Source organism: Scyliorhinus canicula, chromosome 10, assembly GCF_902713615.1.
Source record: "Scyliorhinus canicula chromosome 10, sScyCan1.1, whole genome shotgun sequence".
In the NCBI taxonomy this organism is placed as follows: domain Eukaryota; kingdom Metazoa; phylum Chordata; class Chondrichthyes; order Carcharhiniformes; family Scyliorhinidae; genus Scyliorhinus; species Scyliorhinus canicula.
This window is the reverse complement of record NC_052155.1, coordinates 81,894,786-81,915,383: the sequence shown is the minus strand read 5'-3', so window position 1 is coordinate 81,915,383 and position 20,598 is coordinate 81,894,786. Positions and strand designations below refer to the sequence as shown.

Here is a 20,598-nt window from a genome sequence, read left to right as displayed (position 1 = left end):
ATTATTTTCCAGAACAGCTAGTCTCATTTAAAGATTATGTGCTGTGCTCTCTGGACTATTTTACATTCAAGATAGTAGTTTAAATATTTTATATTATTGCATATCTCTACCAATAAACTCATGTTTCTGCTCTGGATGTTTTGCCAGATCACAATAATGATGCTTACTCTGGCAGGGAGGGTCAAGACCAAGAGGTCACTGAGATGAGAACTTTCTTCACTCAGAGGGCAATGATCCTGTGGAATTCTGTACCACACAGTGCAGTGGAGACCAAATCACTGAATATATTTAAGAAAAAAGATAGATTTCTCAACACTAAAAAGGTCAAGGAGTATGAGGAAAGCGCGGGTGTATGATGTTGAGATTGAGGATTAACCATGATCACAACGAATGGTGAAACAGGAGCCTATTCCTGTTCTTATTTTCTGATTCTATAAATATTTGAGGAACTTTATTCATTCAGTCTATCTTAACTACCTGGAAGGGTTTATTCCCCCAACACTGCACGCAACCTTTTCTGAAAATAATTGCACACATTTTTGCCCAAGCATACCTGCAATGGACTGTTTTGCAGGGTGTTCATCACCAAGGAGAACCTCTTGCTGACAGCAGTGCAAAATTTGCCTTTCATTAATAAATTCTGATTGGATCTGTTGAGTGCTGAATCTATGTTGCTTACAGCTCTTGTTCAACTTCACCCTAAGGCTTGCAACTTGTAGGATTTCAGTATTTTTCCAAATCTGCAGTACCTTGCACTTTACTGAATTTGATCTGGCTCATTTATCTGCCTTGACTGCTGCCCTATATTCTGACTTGCACAGAGGCTCAAAGGACCAAGGCCAAAGAAGAACAACAAAGACACTAGGAGGACAATCTGACCATGAATGCTATAATTTAAAAAAAGCATGGTTTCTTGACAAGGTGTTTTTATCCAAAGTTTAATGGACTTAATGAACAGCGAGAAATGGTATACAATCCTGACCACTTAACTTAAAACAGGAAATTTGTACTTTTTATGTAACACAGCGCTGGCCTAATGAAAGGAAGCATGGCTAAACCTCAACAATAATAGCACTGAGGGATGCACAATGTTTCATTCCCTGCAAGTTAAACAAAAAAAAACGCACTCCTTATTGTCTTTTTGTTTAAGAATAGATTGTTTTAAATCGTAGTAATCTGTCATAAAATCGCAAAAATATCTTCGTAATGTCTTGTTGTTAGACCCTACCAGTTGCATTCAACACTCAAACCCAGGGAAATTAACATAAATTGTCCATGTTTTATGTTGCAATTTTACGCTACAGAACTGAAAAGGAAGAATAGATTTATTTAATCCAAAACTGAAAGGAGAAATAGATCACTATCAAAATGTTATACTAAATTATCTAACATTAAACATAACTTCCTTGCAAATATTCACCATATAGAGGGATAGAACATCAGAAATGGGTGACAAAACATCATCTAACTCAATGAAGCTTATCCGGCTAGTACACCAACTCATTCAGTCTAACAGTCAACTGCATTTGGAATGCCTCATAGGTCTAATTTTACATTATCTGATAGATTTCTTCATAATTTTTGAAAAATCTTTTACCGTAACCTACTTGCAAGTAATACATTGAGTTATTCCTTTAACCTCATTCCTGTAGATTAAGCTTCTTTAATCCTTCCTCACTAATGCCATTTACATATGGGACCTGTACCTTCTCAAAACATCAATATCTTTACTGAAGCATGAGTAAACAGTTTGCAGTATGATCTGAGAATTACATTATGAAAGCTTAACATAACCTCTGCTGCCTTGTAATCTACTGTTTTGGTTTTGCAGCTTAATGTTCTACTTGCTTTTTAAAGTTTTGTGCTCATGGTCTGGTCACTGATGAGAAATTATTTACTTTATCAGACTGGGAAGCAACTAATGGGGCTCTTGAATACAAACCTTCTTCATGGTCTATTCTGGCTAATTCCTATTAAACTACTGCATGATAGATACTCTCTAATCTATTTCAAACTATTATTTTCATTAGTTATATTACTAATTATTTACTAATATAATTATGCAATTGAAACATCTCAATTGCTTTCCAAATATAAATTAAACGTAATGACTTGGGTGGGCAAATGCAATGACAATTCTGCATCAACAACAACAACACACAATAAAAATGAATCGAATGGTCAGATTCATTAGTGGATTGATTCACGTACCAATTTTAGGAGATCTTATGGTCCCCAATCAGCCTTTTCAAGTATTGTTAAACTCATTCAAAGGATGGCATTTCTACATTACTTTCCTGCAGCTTCAGCCGAGTTTGTATGTTCTTGATGTTGGACTTGAAGCTAAAACTGTTTGACACAGGCAAGACAGAGTGCTGCAAATTGTGCCCTGTGATTACCACTGATTAGGTTATGCTAATGATCTTTATACAATGCTGAGTGATTGTGTTCAACAGCGTTGATGTGGTTAACTGCGATACCCTTCCAGTCCAAATAATGTTACATTTTTTTTTACTATTTTCCATAACATCCCCTCCTTTTAGGCATTAATCAGAATAATTTTCCTCCTCACTTCCATTTTAAGGCTCTCTTTACCCATTTTTATAATCGTTCATCGTGCTTGTTCATTTTGAATTTTATTATAGATTTGGAATTTTTTTTTTTTACATATCCCTCAACCAATCTCAGTATTACATCCTATTTAATACAAGCAATATTCTGAGGGTGCTGGAATCTGAAACAAGAACAGAGAAAGCTGGAAAAAAACTCAATAGGTCAGGCAGCACCTGTAGGGAAAGAAAGCAGAGTTAATGTTTCGAGTCCGTTTGACTATTCATTAGAAGTAAAGAGAGGGAGAATATGTTGGACATTAAACTGTAGCTGGGAGAGATTGCAATAGATGTAGAAACCTTCAGAAGAAGAGACAGATGGCCTGCTGGTGGTGGTGTCTGCACTGAGACAATAAATGTATGGGATATTTAAAACAAGGTTTAAGATGGAGGAGAAAAGTCAGTCAATGTTGAGTCCCGAGGGCTGTAACATGCTTAAATCGGAAGATGAGATGCTGCTCCTCCAGTTTACGTTGGGCTTCACTGGAGCATTGCAACAGGCCAGATGGGCATGTGGGTATGAGAGCAAGATGCTAAGTTAAAATGGCATGGAATAGGAAGGTTGGGGGTCATGCTTGCGGACTGAGCGAAAGTACTCCACAAAGCATTACCCAGCCTGCGTTTCTTCTCCCCAAAGAGACGGCCACCTTGGGAGCAGCGCATCCAATAATCCATATTGAAGCAATTGCATGTGAAATGCTGCTTAACCTGAAAGGGGTGTTTGGGGCCTTGAATGGAGAGGAGGGAGGATGCTAATCTTGTTTTACATTCCCTGCAGGTCTGTGACAGACCCTAATTGCTAAACCAGACCTTCATTTGCTCGTGCTCTGTTAAATTGTTTTGCTTGTTGCTTTTCATAAATCATAGAATCCCTACACTGCAGAAGGAGGCCATTTGGCCCATTGAGTCTGCACCGACCCTTTGAATGAGCACTACCCATTTACACTCCCCATCCATCCCGCCTTATCCCCATAACCCAGAACCCAATCTACACATCCCTGGGCATTAAGGGGCAATTTAGCATGGCCAATCCACCTAACCTGCACATCTTTCCTGGAGATGCAATTTTAATCACTAACTTTCAAATTAGCCTGAATATATAAAGCTCACCTATGATTAGCTATACCTTCGTGAGCAATCTGTATCCCTCCATATTGAACTCACATTCAACCTTTTTTGATAAACCATTAATCTGGCAATTCTGAAGATACCATAATTCTTGGTCAAATTTATTTATTATAGCAAATATAACCAGGGGTCACAATGGAAATCTTATCCAAAATTAACTGGCATAATAAGAATTCTTCCAAGCCCTTTGGTATTCAGCTGGCCCCAAACAGCATTTTGCTTCTGCTGAGACATCAATCGCAGGCGCCAATTCACCCCACACTAGCTGTCAAATTCTACCTTCATCGTGTACTGAGTACACAGAATTCTAATTCACACTCTCGGTGAAATGTCCAGATTATAGGTACCAGAACTTTTTACCAGCAGTATAAACATTTCTAAAAGTATACAGATCCAAACTAATACTTTTTTTTATTCATTCATGGGATGGGGCATCACTGGCTTGACCGGCATTTATTTCCCATCCTCATGGCCTTCGAGAAGGTGGTGGTAGGCTGCTTTGAACTGCTGCAGTCCATGTGGTGTTATGGAGAGTTCCAGGATTTTGACAACAGTGAAGGAATGGCGATATATTTCCAAGTCAGGATGGTATGTGGCTTAGAGGGGAACTTCCAGGTGGTGCTGTTCCCATGCATCTACTGTCTTTATCCTTCAAGATGGTAGTGGTTGTGGGTTTGGAAGGTGCTGTCCAAGGAGCGGTGGTGAGTTTCTACTGTGCATCTTGTAGATACTGCCACTGAGTGTTGGTAGTAGAGGGAGTGAAAGTTTGTAGATGGAGCGCCAATCAAGCGGGCTGCTTTGCCCTGGGTGGTGTCCAACTTAGTGTTTTTGGAGCTGCACTCAATCCAGGCAAGTGGAGTAATCCATCGCACTCCAGAATTTGTGCCTTGTAGACAAAGGGGCTTTGGGTAGTCAGGTGGTCAGTTACTAGTCATAGGATTCCTAGCCTCTGACCTGCTCTTGTAGCCAAAGTATTTATATATGACTGGTATAGTACATATTGTGATCAATGATAACTCCCGTAGGAGCTAAATCCCGTAGGATATAAATACTGAATTCAGTGATGGTAATGCCACTGAACTTCAAGGAGGTGATGGTTAGATTCTCTCTTATTGATGGTCTTTGTCTGTTACTTGTCAGCACATGCCTGGATATTGTGCAGTTCCTGCTGCATTTGAACATGGACTGTTCAGTATCTCAGGAGTCATGAATGGTGCTGAACATTATGCAATCATCAATGAATATCCCTATTTCTGACTGTAGAGTGCAAGAAAGGTCATTGATGAAGCAGTTGAAGATTGTTGGGCTTAGGACACTACCAAAGACGTTTGCAGAACAAGAGGTGGCCATTAGGCCCATCGTGTCCACGCTGGTCTACAAAGATCGGATTACACTAATCCAATTTTCTAGAGCTTGGTCCATAGCCCTGGAGGTTATGGCAGTGCAAGCAATTATCCAAATACCTCTTAAATGTTACAAGTACCTTTCAGACAGTGAGTCCCAGGCTCCCAACATCCTGTGTGTGAAAAGGTTTCTCAACTCCCCTTTTAGCCTTCAATCTCTTACTTTAAATCTATGCTCCCTGGTTATGGACCCCACTACTAATGGAAAAAGTGCCTCTCTAGCTATGCCTCTCCATCTTATATACCTCTATCAGGTCCCCTCTCAACCTTCCCTAGTCCAAGGAAAAGAGCCCCAGTTAATCCAATCTGTTGTCATAGCTCAGACCCTCCAGTCTAGGCAGCATCCTGGTAAACCTCCTTTGCACCCTGAGGAACTCCTGAAGAGTGATGTCCTGGGGCAGAAATGGTTGACTTCCAACAACCATCTCCCTTTGAGCTAGGTATGAATCCAACAGGCAGACAGTTTTCCTTGATTCCCATTGAATCCAGTTTTGCTAGAGCTCCTTGATGGCATACTCGGTCAAATGTTGCCTTGATAACAAGGGCAGTGACTCATACCTCACTTCTGAAGTTCAGCTCTTTTGTTCATGTTTGCTCCAAGGCTGTAATGAGGTTAGGAGTTGAGTGATCCTGAAAGAAGCTAAACTGAGCATCACTGAGCAGGTTATTGCTAAGTAAGTGCTGCTTGATAGCACTGCTGATTACTCCTTCTATCGCTTAACTGATGATAGAGAGTAGCCTGATGGGGTAGTCATTGGCTGAGTTGGATTTATCCTGTTCCTTGTACATTGGACATGTCTGGGCAATTTTACACATTGCTGGGTAGATGCCAGTGCTTTAGCTGTACTGGAACAGCTTGACTGTATGCAAATTGCACAAAATATTGTAATAATCTTATTAATTACAAATAAATTATATGGCTAAAGGAATTGTGTGAGCAATAGCAAAATTCGATGTTACCTGTTTGAGCATCTTGGAAATTAGGAGGGGAGAATTACTTTTTTATTTTTTTCACAAGTTTTGGGAGTCACTGGCTAGGCGAATATTTATTGCCCAAACCGAATTATGCTCGAAGCAGTGGTGGTGAGCCGCCTTCTTGAACTGCTGCAGTTATGTGGTGTAGGTACTCCCACAGTGCTATCAGGAAGGCAGACAGACATCACTTTCAACATGAACTATGAGACACTCGGTTCATTTCAGGAAAGAGGTACAACGTGTGAGTGATGGCCCCACTCCACTGCCAGCATGAAGCTGGTAATCAGATGTGAGGCACTCTCTGTGTTACTGTTCGTGGTCCAGGCCTAGCCCTCACTCCTGCACAATGCCAATCAACCAAGTCATCTTCTGAATTATCCAGAGGTTGAAAATGGACTGTCTTCGCAAGGACATGTTGAAAAATCTCTAAGTAGGGGAGGCAAAAACATACCCAACATTGCCCTCATCCTCATGGCTACCTTTGTGTGCACTGCATCAAGCTGTGTGTAGACTCTCAATACGCAAACATCAGATGCCACTACATGGATGCTTCTGGCCAAGTTGCTGCAGAACACTCCAAGTAGTTGAACCGTGTTGCATCACCCATCCCACATAGAACAGTTTGTGCACAAAATACCTCTGATCGGAAGTCCATCAGGCAGTGTTCTGCATGTAACATCCTTGAGGCTCTGCGGGTAAGGAGATGGTGAATTCTGTCGGATGGTTCCCTGAGCAGACTGTCAAAGCCATTTGGCAAAACGCCTCATCACCAGAACTTTCAAACAAGAACCAGGATGTAACTTGGCTGGTGGTGATGTAGGCACTCACGGTCAGATCTTTCCTCCAGATTCTCATTCCTGTACATTACACTTGAGGAAGCAGTGGTGGGGAAGAGATCATTGTTCACCTCCTTCCGCAATGTGTCTTTGCAGAGGTCCGAAAAGAAATGGTGTTTTTTGCTGAGGTTCAGCCTGAGCAGTTCTGTGGCACAGGGCTCTGTGCTCTACGCACTCACCAAGACAGGCATCAACTTTAGATGGAGAATCATCAACAACTGCAGATGGAGAATCATCGACTTGCCCAAAACTTGGTCTTCGAGTGCTAAGAGTTGTTCACGAGTGCTGCAGATGAACACATTCCAAGGTCCAGGACTATGTGCTGAGGAACGCATTAAAGCTTGGGGCAGCCACTGCAGAGGTGCAACAGGAGATGGTCGCAGTCTATGGCCTTTAACACCAAGGGGCTGGAAATTGTATAGAAACACTTGGGATGCGTGACTCACCTTGAATGTATACATTAAATATTGTATATATCATAATTGTATTGAAGCACCTCAGTGTGTAAAATAATATATGTGGAAAATTGGAATATTATTGCACTATCACCATTTTGAAATATTTTGTATTTGTTCACAAAAAAAAACATAATATATTTTGGAAGTAAGAGTAGAGAGACGAAATGCATCTTAAGATTTAGATGCAGTTGTAGTAGAGATGCAGAGACCCGATGTTCCATTAAAAGGCCATCAGTATGGAATGTTAACTGTTTCTTTCTCAACAGGTGCTGCCAGAGCTGGTTAGTATTTCCAGCATTTTGTTTTGATTTCAGATTTCCAGTATCGGCACTTTGTTCTAGCATTCAGTGAAAGATCGGTTTGCCATTGAACTTATTTCTTTTTACTGCGCAAGTGCTTACAATACAATTTTACAAATAATAAATTAGAGTGGTGTACAATAAGTTGCACATTATAACTAGAATTAATTTAGTTGCAAAATGAATCCTTAATTGGCACCTGAATGCTCTGATCATGAGTTTAACCACACTTTAAGGTCCACATCAATATTTGTTTTGAATACATTGCATTTGCAGTCCTAGATGGTAAGCAAGTGGATGTGGAATTTAACACAATGCTAGGTCACACTCAAAAGCTCATGATACTCATTAAATAATTGGTTCTCTTCACAGGGTGGATGGATGGAGTGTAAATTACATAAGCGAGTTACCATGACTGCGTCTTTTCCATTTAGGTTTAGTGAAACAAAATGTGAATTATATTTAAAACTTGGTGAAAATATTGCAAAGCCAAAGTTATTTCTTGTTGGGGTGCAAAGTAGACACAGTCCATGTTTAATGCTGGAAAATTAATTCAGGATATAGAGAGAAAATGTTGGAAATACTCAGCAGGTCTGCCAGTAGGAGGAGTGAGAAACAGGACTAATGTTTCAGGTCATGACCTTTCATCAGAACTTATTTGATGTTCAATTAAAATCTGGTGAAGCACAAAATAAACAGATGCAACAAATCAGTAATCAGACAGGCCTTCCCATTCAAACCTCCTCATTTTTGATAGAGCTGGGGAACAAAAACTAACAACAGACTGTTCGACATTTAAATAAAATATATTTGTTGTTTTTCAATAACTGGGAATTTGTTTTATTGCTTTTTTCAGGATACCCTGTGGGTTATAAGATGTTAATAATTAATTTATAGGATTCTTACTCAAAAGGAAGTAACTTACCTTATTGTTAGTTCAAATATCTCCGCAAGTTTGTCATGGAGCAGGTTTGACTGGAAGAAGAGGGAAATCAGTTGATGTTTCTCCAAAAGTCTCAACACAACTAACTATTTAAAAAAAAACATTTCACGGGATGTGGGTATCACTGGCAAGGTCAGCATTTGTTGCCCATCCCGAATAGTCCTTGAATTGAGTGGCTATTTCAGAGGGCAGTTAAGAGTCAACCACATTACTGCGGGTCTGGAGTTATATATAAGCCAGACCAGGTAAGGACAGACTTCCTTCCAGAAAGGATAATAGTGACCCAGAAAACCCAACCATCTACAATAGCTTAATGGCACCATTACTGAGACTAGCTTTCAAATCCAGATTTTATGAGTTAAATTTAAATTCCACCAACTGCCCCGGTGAGATTTGAAACCATATCCCCAGAGCCTGGGTCTCTGGATTACTAGCCTCATGACATTATCACTATACCTCCCTATCGCCTGCTTTAGTCTGGTATAAAACAAAATCTTTTCAACCAGTCCAGCTTTTTAGGTGAGTCATAACCCTCGAGTTTTACAAGAACATTTTATTTTAAGAAAGCTGACTACCTGGAATATGAAATATTAAAACTGTAATGCTTATTTAGGAGTTATATCACTCCAGATAACCATTTAAACAAACATACTAGGCGTGGCCAAACCTCATGAGCCGCTCGTGGCTCCTTTACAAATAAAGTGCGGTTTACAGATAAAGTGGGGTGGTTAAGGGGAGAAAATTAATCTGGATCATTCTAAAAAAAATCGGGCAGGGCCCTTGTTGGACACATTGACCTGCCACAATCAGCAGCCTAACTCTAACCTGACAGGCCCAGTCTGATATCTGTGATCTTTGTGGCTGTAAGGGTGCCCATGTATTGTGGCTCTCAAAATTCTAGAGATTATAATAATAATCTTTATTATTGTAACAAGTAGGCTTACATTAACACTGCAATGAAGTTACTGTGAAAATCCCCTAGTCGCCATACTACGGCGCCAGTTCGGGTACACCAAGGGAGAATTCAGGATGTCCAAATCACCTAACAAACACGTCTTTCGGTTCTTGTGGGAGGAAACCAGAGCACCTGGAGAAAACCCATGCAGACATGGGAGAACGTGCAGACTCCGCACAGACAGTGACGCAAGCCGGGAATCGGACCTGGGACCCTGGCACTCTGAAGCAACAGTGCTGACTACAATGTTATCATTCACAAATCTTGATGGCCCCTGACATCATTTGGGCTCAGATAGTAGTTAAAAGCTAAGTGGAATATTTCAGGTCTGATATTGTATGTCCAGCGTTCCTCATTACGGAATACAATCACTATCCTGCACTTATTACCAGTTTAAGAACTATCATCGTGGAAAAATAAACTATTCATCTTCATGCCCCACCACCACCCCTGATAAAAAGGAAAAATGCAGAACTGCTTTCAGTTGGAGAAAACATAGCATTTGTTTTCTGCTATGAACAGAGCAAAAATGAGTCAAGATGTTAACACCCCACTGTTAATCATCAATGTGACCTGATAGAATAGTTACAGATTTACTTCTGCGACCATTAAGCACAGCAATTACACTGCAAGATGTTCAGCCTCACCTTGGATTCACATTGAGCTGCAATCTCCTCAAATGGTGCTTTCTGAAACTTTTCAATTACTTGACGCCGCTTTTCTCTTTCTTGTTCCTCAAGATTTTGACCATCTGTTTTGAGAGACATCAAAAAGAGCGGAAGCCCTGCTCACTAAAATGTCCAAGAATCTTACGGAATCCATAAATTATCAAATTCATACCATAAACATAGTGTTAGAAAGTTGCCACTTTCTCACTCCAATTTCATTACAGAAAAAGCAGGCTGGTAGTGGGTAATGCTTTTGTCAGCTTCATCTATGAATTGTGACAAAAATGTCCCAGATATTGAACTGCATTAAAATCTAATTCATTTAGCAGTAGCGAGAGGCTGGAAAGTAGATGTGTCAAATGTTAACCTAAAATACAATCCTTGTGCACTCCAGATCTGTCTGATATCCAAGAGATTGTACATGTGCCCATGGAATATGTGACTGCAAGTGCTGGTCTGAATTTCAGGAGATGTTGCTGTGCTGGTGAAACTAACCAGTAAAATGAATGCGTGCCTAATTTTAAAGTATATTAGTTGTCCTGTGGTTTGAATTGGCATGGGAGAGATGATGGTTTGTGAAGTGGCAAACACTGGCATTGGGCAAGATTGGTTATGATTGTGGAGCTATGGCATCAACATTACACTATAATTCCAAGCACGAGAACTTTGTTGGCAGCCATGCTAATAAACGCTAATATTAATTTTCTGGTTACTTTTCCAGCACTGTTAAGTAGATTTCCACCTCACTAAACCAAAATTTTGAAATTTAAGTAATGCACACAGAACTACTGTAATATACATTTATCACACTCTATGAAAAACATCAGTCTACTATTCACACACTAAATATATTGACAGTTCCAACATTCGGTTGCAACCTTACTAATGTCAGGCAATACTGTACAAGTTAGAAGCAACATGGAATTAATGTTATCATGCTCCCTCCCATCTCTGTCATCTCCTCCTGCCTTCCATCCACAGATTTCTGCGTTCACCCATTTCTGGTTTCTTGAACATGGTCAATTTTACTTTCTCCATCATTGGTGGCTATGCTTACAGCTGCTTAGGCTCTAAACTCTGATATACTCTCCTCAGTCCTGCCTACCTCTGTTTTTGTCTGCTATGATACTCGTTAAGACCCAACTCTTTGACTAAGCTTTTGGCTATCTGGCTTAATATTACCCTATAAGGTTTGCCCCAAAGTTTGCTTTGCAATGCTCCTGTGAAGTGCCTGGGATTTTTTATTATGCTAAAGCATTTTATTTCATATTTGTTCATTAGATGTGGGCACTACTGACACACCAGCATTTATTCCCCATCCCTTTATGCCTTTGCATAAAAATATAAGCTATTATACTGGTTGGAAGTTGAAATCAGAAGAGAAATTTGCTTTAATCTTGGGAGGCAGAATTGTTTAGTTCTGATGGTAACTCTCAATAATACCAAAAAACAAGTCTCGACTTCTTTGACTCTAAGTTTGTGTTCAGCAATCACTTCTTCGACAACACCACATTGCCACCTGTATCCATGTTATACTTGGTGCGGGCTAATAAACACAAAAACCCCAATTCCAACTTAAAGTATTGGAGAACATTAACTATTTCCGAACAAGAATTACTGAGATTATGAGGAATTTGCAGTTTTGAAATTTCAGCTTTGAGATGAAGAAGCAAGTGGAGTTTCGGTAGCAGTGGCAATCATAATAGACTCTGTTTAGATTTTGGCCCAATTGCTACGTAAATGTCTCACAAAGCATATATAGATAGAGAAACTGGCAGGTGAACCATTTCCGGAGTAATTTTGTCTTTTAGGAGGAAGCCCAAATATTGTGAACAACAGCAGTTTATCATGAAAAATCTGATTCGAATGCTCAATTTATCTTAGGGAGATACAAGATATAGAAAGATTTAACAGGCTCTGATAAAAATTAGAGGCTGAAGTTTTAAAATTAACTTGAATAATTCAGTGCTAAAATCATACTCCAAACCTAACCAAATTCAGCTTTTAATTCAGTATTCTTAAGAGTTAGAAACCTAGACTGTTGGAGGATAATGAGAAAGAAGAAATATCAGTGCCTTTGATGCAAATCAGCAGCAAACTACTTGGCAGCAGCAATCCGTGAAAATAGAAACTATTTCTGGTATTACACTATGTGGACTAATGGATGGCTAATAATTAAGTAAAGACCTTTCTACAAACTGATAATTTTGCTATGTATAAATATAAATTAAATACTGCACGGCATTTGTTTGATAAAATATTGTATAAACTGGTGTAATTTAACAAGAGCAAAAAACAATATAAAGCTCAAGAAACATTCCGCCCCATTTTAACTCTATGCAAGTGAATGAGATTTGAGCAAGTTAAGAGGCCCCATAGTCTCTTATAGAGGATCAGAATCAAACTCAATTGTGCAGTGACCATATTATATTTTGCCATAAAGACTATTTTTATGACACTTCACCCACCACCATATTATGTTGTGCCTTGCTACTGTTTCAAAGAGTGCAGTTTTACTTGATTGAATCCAACATATTACCCATACCTATTGCTTTCTTCAGAGTTTCGAAGGTGATTTCTTCAACCATCTTCGTCTGTGGAAGTTAAAATGTGTATTGAAGTTAATAGACTACATATAATCAAATGTGCACATTATTGACTGGTTTTAACATATTAATTCATCATAATCTTGCGAGCCACTTGTACACAAAATTGTGGATTGATGGATGCAGATCCAAACCCCCATGTCGTAGAGTTGCCAATTTCCATCATGTGGAGAGGGGGATAATGGAGGGAGACTAGTCAAACAAGTTAGTCACATGACGCTCTCAGCGACCTCAAAAAGAAACTGGGCTAACGCTGAAGAAACTGCTTGTCCCACAAAGGAAAGGAACGGGTGAAAAAGGTTGAAGGTAACACAAATCAGATTCACCCAAGAGGAACAAAATCCTATCAGATGGATATTTCAATAATGAAACAATACTAGACAAAAGTGGCTAAACTTGCAGTGCACTTTAAAGAATGATGTAGGAACAATAACCACAATACAAATATACTTAAAATTGCATGGATTTCAAAATAAGATCAATCTCATTTAGAATTAGGACGTTGCATCAAATGCGACAATAGACGTTCTTCCTGTGTACACTGCATGAGTAGACTCTTTCATAAAACATTTAAATGCAAATGTTAGATTCCCTGTGCCTATAGTAAAATGTGGTGGAGTGCACTGAATTTACTCAAAGTATTCATACTGTATTATATGGAAGACTGGAGATGTTCGCACAAAGTAGCACAACTGGCAAAAGGCCATATAGAGTTTTCACATCTACTGAAACTAAAACGTTTTGTTACCTTATCCTGTTGTACACTGACACCAAGGAGATCAACTTGGATAGACACAGTGTCAACAATGCTCTTTCTTCTTGATATTCTGTCCTCATCTAAAATAAGTAACAATATGCAAAGAAAAGTTAACTTTTTTGTAAGAAGCAATCAGGCATTTATTGACATCAGTCAAAATATGCAGATATATTGGAGAGCCGCTCTTTAAAAGGTTAAAATATAGAACAATAATTATGTCCTGGAAAGGTAAAATGTCCAACTTTACAACTGTTCCAGCTGATATGCAGAACATGCGAGTGTCTCAGATTATGAAATGGTTAGGTGTCACTTCTGCTAATGTGTTATCCATTATTCCTGCATTTTAGGTTTATAATAATACAACAAATAGCCTCAGCTGTCAAGGTACAGTACTATAAAACCTTCTACCGGGTGATCCTACGAAACGTATCAATGCTTCAATCATTAGAACACAACACAGCATGGCATTAATTATTTCAAGCAAAGTAGGTCTCACTACTTTTATTTGAGGAGGAGATAGCAAGAAGACAAGAAGGAAACTGGTTAAAAACTATGAACACCAAATATAAAAGAAAACTGCACACACTAACACAAACTGGGCTTGGTTGGCCAGACAAAAGCAATGCATTTCAAATCACATTATCAAATTTAACATTAAAGATGAACACTTACAGATAATAATTTTTGCACTAATACTTTGGTCCTTGCTTCTTATAACCACCCACATTCCAGCCAGCAAAAATGAGAAATTATCCCAACGGAGAGTAGGCGTGACATTCATAGATGATTGATATACTCAATAATTTATATATCAATACTGATTACACAAAAACGCTCAGTGAATAAAAATTAAAATGCGAGATGGGAAATGCCAGCAAGACAAAGTCTTGTGAACAAATCTTAACCTATAGGATTTTGGGTCTCAAAATTGAGCCTGAAGGAATAAGCCTCTACATCTAGTTTAAATCTATTTTGGTACCAGTGGTGCCAACATCAATACAGAAAGAACATTTTCTCAAAACCTGCTTGCAGTGGTATCATAGAAAAAAAACTAAAAACTACTTTGAGTGTGTGTGCATGCACGAGAGGGAGAGGCACGTATAGGGGAGTAGAAGTGAAAATAAAGAAAAATAGGGTGCAAGAAATAGTAATACGTATGAAAATAATACTCTTAATGATCTTGCTAATTTGTGGTCGAAACTTGGAAAAGTTATTAAAAATGAGGTCATGACAGAGGAGATGAGAAGTGCTGTTTATTGTAACCAGTTCAACAGAAACCTGACCAAAATTACCAGCATGCTTTGCAAGGCTATAAGTCTTTCCAAAGTAAAATTACAGTGCTAAATGCCTTTTCACAGATAAGGGAAAGACAGACTACAAAGTTGCGTTAGGTCATTATGCTTGCTGGAATGCAAAGTTTATTCGTGTAGCACTGTAGTACAATTTCAAAAAAGTCTTCCAAGATCAGATAGCTTTTGGGCTGGATAGTTATTGCGAATAGATCTGAGCATAACAGACTGGTAATAGGAAAATACAAATGAAGACACTCTGAAAGTTAGTTCACAAATTGCAGACAAGATGTTTTGAGAGAGTTGTGGACAACACCCTTGCAGGGAAAATGATGCAAAACTTGGTTGATCAAAGATATGAAAGGATGTGTGTAAGCTCTAGAACAATGGTGGGCAGCCTTTGGCCCAGGGGCCACATGCAGCCCATCTAGGTTCTGAGTGCAGCCCCCGGTACATTTTCCTACCAGTATGACTGAAAAAGTATACATATAAAGCAAGGACCAAGTGAAATGAGGTGCATGCTGATTGCACATGCTGATTGACTGTGCGAGCTGTGCTCTCCCTCTGTGTCCAAAGTGTCAATATTGCTTTGTTTTTACCATTTGAAGTTGATGTTAGTTCTATTAATATATAAATGATTAAGCATTTTCTGTAACTCGTTATGAAATATTCAGCATGTATTAAATGCATTTAATCTTACATGGGGTCATGGTTAGTGAACAAGCCCGATTTCAATCTTGTGGCCCATTGAGATCAAGGAGGGTCACTCATACGCCTACACACTAGCTTTGGTGCCCAATACTGCTCCAAAAACCCGTGGGGAATGGATTAAACAGGCTTTAACTCAGTGGCTCAAACTAAGAACTCTGCTTTCCATTGGATAATTTATATTAAGGCAGACATTTACTGGGGAGGTCTTTTCGGTGCAACATCCCATCTCCTACTGAAAAATATTTTAAAAGTGATTGTAAAAGTAAACTAATTGCTGCAGTTGGAGGAAATGGGAGAGACGGCAATCAACAAGAGGTGACCCTTATGGGTGACTGTATGCTTAAGTCCTTATGCCACACTTTGAACATTTTATCATAGCTATCAAGTAGCCCATAGTAGACCACTGTGTTGCATGATTTTGATATCTGAATGACCCCTTCTTCACTTCATCATGTCTATATATGACAATTAAGCGAATTGCATGTTTTAATTTTTAAGTTTGTTTAGCTGGTCTTCAGCACACTTCACTCAACAGGAATAGTTTAATTGAAAACAACATTTATTTACTGCTTCGCTACCGTTGTCCTAGAGACATCCAGCTATTTCTGACCCAAGCTGATGACTGTGCTTGGAGATGTGCTTGCTCATGTAAAACATGATGCAGAAGTTACTTGCATTTGTCAATTTAAAAAGTATGCAATTTGAGTTGGTTAATGACAGTAGACAGTATATTACAAATCGACAATATTTGTGATTCTATTTTTAAAAAAATCATATATTTAAGATTTCTGCACCTACAAAACTTGAATGATTAAAAATGAAGGCACATGGTACGATCACTGCCCACTGTCATCAGCGATGTAATCTTAGCAACACTGTAGATAGAGTATTAGGTGTACTACCGAGGCTACCCAATATTAAAATAAAACACTAGCATTTGTACAAATCTTTGGTAAGGCTGCATCTAGAATACATTGTTTTTTAATTCTTTTTACATGGTGGGCAATCGGAAGACCCTGGAAAAGGTACAGAGGACAGCCATGTTAGGTTAGCCCAGAGAAAGAACTGGGTCTTGGTAAAGACCAATGAGAGAGGATTGATTGAGGATTTAAAATGGAGACAAGACTGCATTCATGTGGATACATTATTTGAATGAGATGAGTTTGGGAGAACCATGGGATAAAAGATATGCAAGCATAGAATTAGGATGGTAATTTTGTTCTTTGTGGCCTCATCGGCCTCTGGAATAAGTTGTGAACTCATACAGGGCGCAGCAAACCCCCCAAAATAAACTGGACGAGTTCCTGGCTGAAAAGGTAAATGGATATTGGGTAATATGGATATTGGGTAATGTGTCTAATTGTTATGGCCTTCTGGAACTTTTTAAATCATCTCTGGGGTTCAAGGAAGAAATTTCCAAGAATTCTCTTCCTGAGTCGGCAATTGAGAAAAAAAGGTTACTTTTCCAGGAAATCATTTATGATTAGAAGTATACAATTTTAAATGCTGCAATATTGTTTTAAAATATTCTGTTTCCTAATTATGAACACTTCTATCTTTATTGCCACAAGTAGGCTTATTTTAACACTGCAATGAAGTTACTGTGAAAAGCCCCTAGTCGCCACATTCCAGCGCTTGTTCAGGTACACAGGAGGGAAAATTCAGAATGTCCCATTCACCTAACAGCACGTCTTCTGGACTTGTGGGAGGAAACCGGAGCACCCAGAGGAAACCCACACAGACTCGGGGAGATCGTGCAGACTCCGCAGTGACCCAAGCCGGGAATCAAACCTGGGACCCTGCCACTGTGAAGCAACAGTGCTACCTACTGTGCTGCCCTCTGTATCTGCATTCACCCAACAGTACTTTTATCTGTACACATGTAAAAGTGAAAGCCCTATGCCCTGTATGAAAAGTGATGCTGATGGCATCTTCCAAATTCTCGATACACTTTATACATTTTGCAGCAACGCAAGATACCTTACGGAATTGCAAGGCTTATCTGTCACATCGAAACAAGCTCCATGTTTTTTTAGACTTGGATCAATTGTTCTTAATGCTGTCAGAGTGTTCTCCAGCCAACTTTCTTCAGCTGGCAAAGAAAACCATCCAAGCCATGAATTTGTCAATGATTGTTACAAACCTCCTTTATATTCATCCAACAGTAACTATATTTAAATGATAAAAACTCTTGTAGCTTCTCCCTACATTCCATATAAACATTGTATTACATGAAACATTGGGTTTGTTTAAAATTTTACTACTTTTCATATGATTTTAAGGAAATGTGCAGCAAATATACATTTGCATGCAAAATTTAAAGTCAAAGCATTTATTTCACAAAGGGAGCCAAAATAGCAGTTCGAGAATTTGAAAGGGGAAGGTATTTCACCCGCTTCACAGCATAATCTTGCACAATGCAGTGACAGATCACTGCACAAGTGAATTGCATTGATTTTAGGGGGAGAAAAACCACAACCAAAGTGCAGGTAGATTACAAAGCGACTGCACAGTACCTTAACTTCAATGACATAGTATTTATGAGTAACTTTTGATAATGTTTTGTCAATTCTTCTTGAAAAAATTAGATTTAAAAAAATCACCAAAGATAACTCAAAAATATTTTCATATTCCAAGCCCGTTTGTTCTCTTATAAATAACTGCACACAGGTAGAGGCAACACAGTCTATATTCAAACCTGGGATATCATCAAAAGCCCACATGCTGCTACCAGGGTCTTCTGTAATCATTATTTGAAAACCTGTTATTCAAAGTGAAGCAAATTTTCAACATTCATCTCAGCAGCTGAATGTTTAAAAGTTGAATAAATCCAATAACCAGAGTTTAAAGAACATCATACAAAATAATGCAAAATGTACCTTATAGGGTGGAGTATAGAATCTTGAATCAGGGACATGATTAGTTGCTCAGATCCACCCAAAAAAAAAATTAATTGCTTCAGATTTTTGGAAAGTGCAAAATTGAGAGAATTGTGTGCCAAACTGCATGACTTGTAACGTGTGCAATTTATGTAGGTTATGACAATGCTCCAAATTATCTGACCCAAATAAATTCTCATTGTTGTCTTTAATTATAATACCTGAAATAACACACTCAGAACACACAAAATGAGACATTTTGCATTACTAATACTATATAAAAAATAGTTCTTCACTGTGTACATAACAGAAGCTTATTAAGTACGTCATATGGTGAACACATTTCTTTCTGGCAAATAAAGTTACAAAACACTTGACAGTCCTTACTGACAAGCCTCGAGAATATATCCCAATTAAACCAATGATGTCTTCTTGTAGCTTCATGCTATTAGAAAATATATACAGAAAGCATTTCATTACACGAAGGAGAAAAATAGATGGGTTTAAAAAAATGATTCAATAACTATTTCAAAAAGGTTTTAAATACTGTATTGACAAAAGAAAAAACAAATCTGCTCAAAATCTTAAAAAAAGACAACAGGTTGTCAACATCTAGAGAAGAGATGAGTCTATATTTCAAGGTTGAATTTATTTTGCAAAACAACAATTGAACAATCGAAATTACAAAAGAGGTCAGGTAAAGACATTTTCAGATGTTCAATAAAAAGTGCTACAGAAGACACACATGCAAATTAAGACGGATATTTTAAGGGATTATGCACATGGATAGAGCAGGAACAGTTGTTTTGTGGATTGATAGGGTGTGGGTTCCGGCATGTCCTACTGCAATCTTTTTGTTTTCCATTTTTGTAAATGATTTGTAACTAAGCACATGAGAAATTATTTTGAGATTTACCAGTATCAAATTAGAGAACGTTTCAAACTGAGTAAAAATTTGAGATTGCACGAGAGCAGACACACCAGAGACGGCAGATTCAGTTCAATGCAAGAAATAGGAAGCAGTGCATTTTGGGAAAATGTACAGTGTAAGGAAGTAGATCTTAAATGGCAAGAGACTTTACAGATATAAATAAGTTACTTATGGGTGTAAACACAAATTTTTGCAAGCAGAAAAGGTAATTAAAAAGGCAAATGCGATTCTGGTATTTGTGCATGGGGTGATGCTAAATGGGTATTAGAGGTTAGTTAAACCAGATTATATTGTACATAGTTCTGGGAATCTCAGTATAGCAAAAACAACAGTACATAGAACATAGAATATACAGTGCAGAAGGAGGCCATTCGGCCCATCGAGTCTGCACCGACCCACTTAAGTCCTCACTTCCACCTTATCCCCGTAACCCAATAACCCCTCCTAACCTTTTTGGTCACTAAGGGCAATTTATGATGGCCAATCCACCTAACCTGCACGTCTTTGGACTGTGGGAGGAAACCGGAGCACCCGGAGGAAACCCACGCAGACATGGGGTGAACGTGCAGACTCCGCATAGACAGTGACTCAGCGGGGAATTGAACCTGGGACCCATGCGCTGTGAAGCCACAGTGCTATCCACTTGTGCTACCGTGCTGCCCATTATATCAGGAGGGTGAAGTAATTAAAGGTTCGAAAATAATTTTAGATTCTTTCTACTAAATCTAAGGTGAGAAGTTTATTTATAATCTATTGCCAACCATTAGAAATAAAGGAGACAGAGTAAGATCATTGCTACACAAATAGAGGCAAAATTTAGAAAAAATGCTTTTCCTCCCACATACGGGTTGTTAGAACTTGGAATACTTAACCTCAAGTGGCTCGAGGGGAATTTACTATTATGAAACAGAACTGGATGATTATTTGTAAAGGAATATTAAATAATACAGGAAAAGGATAGGGAAATTGAATTAGAGCAGTTGAAAAGTTAGCACAATAAGCTGAATAGCTAACATTTCCATGATCCCATGAAACTGGAATACAAACAACAGCTTTGCAAGTCCAAGTTTTCTATTGCTGATTAATTAATCAAAATGTATGTGCAAGCTCTCCTGGTCAGCATGCCAAACAAACAAACATTTTGCATCGAA

The 20,598-nt window shown here is 38.6% G+C and overlaps 1 protein-coding gene across 8 annotated transcripts in view; it reads right to left on the bottom strand.

The window, feature by feature from the left end:
* The window catches only part of LOC119972479 (protein EFR3 homolog A-like), a 209,342-nt gene that overhangs the window by 3,052 nt on the left and 185,692 nt on the right, over positions 1-20,598 (bottom strand). For all 8 annotated transcript variants that reach the window (XM_038809233.1, XM_038809236.1, XM_038809237.1 and 5 more), the window contains 4 exons: positions 13,629-13,717; positions 12,820-12,868; positions 10,254-10,357; positions 8,634-8,683 (listed from right to left, as the gene is read on the bottom strand). In XM_038809233.1, the coding sequence (XP_038665161.1) occupies positions 8,634-8,683; positions 10,254-10,357; positions 12,820-12,868; positions 13,629-13,717 (292 nt within the window). The remainder of the gene's footprint in view (positions 1-8,633; positions 8,684-10,253; positions 10,358-12,819; positions 12,869-13,628; positions 13,718-20,598) is intronic.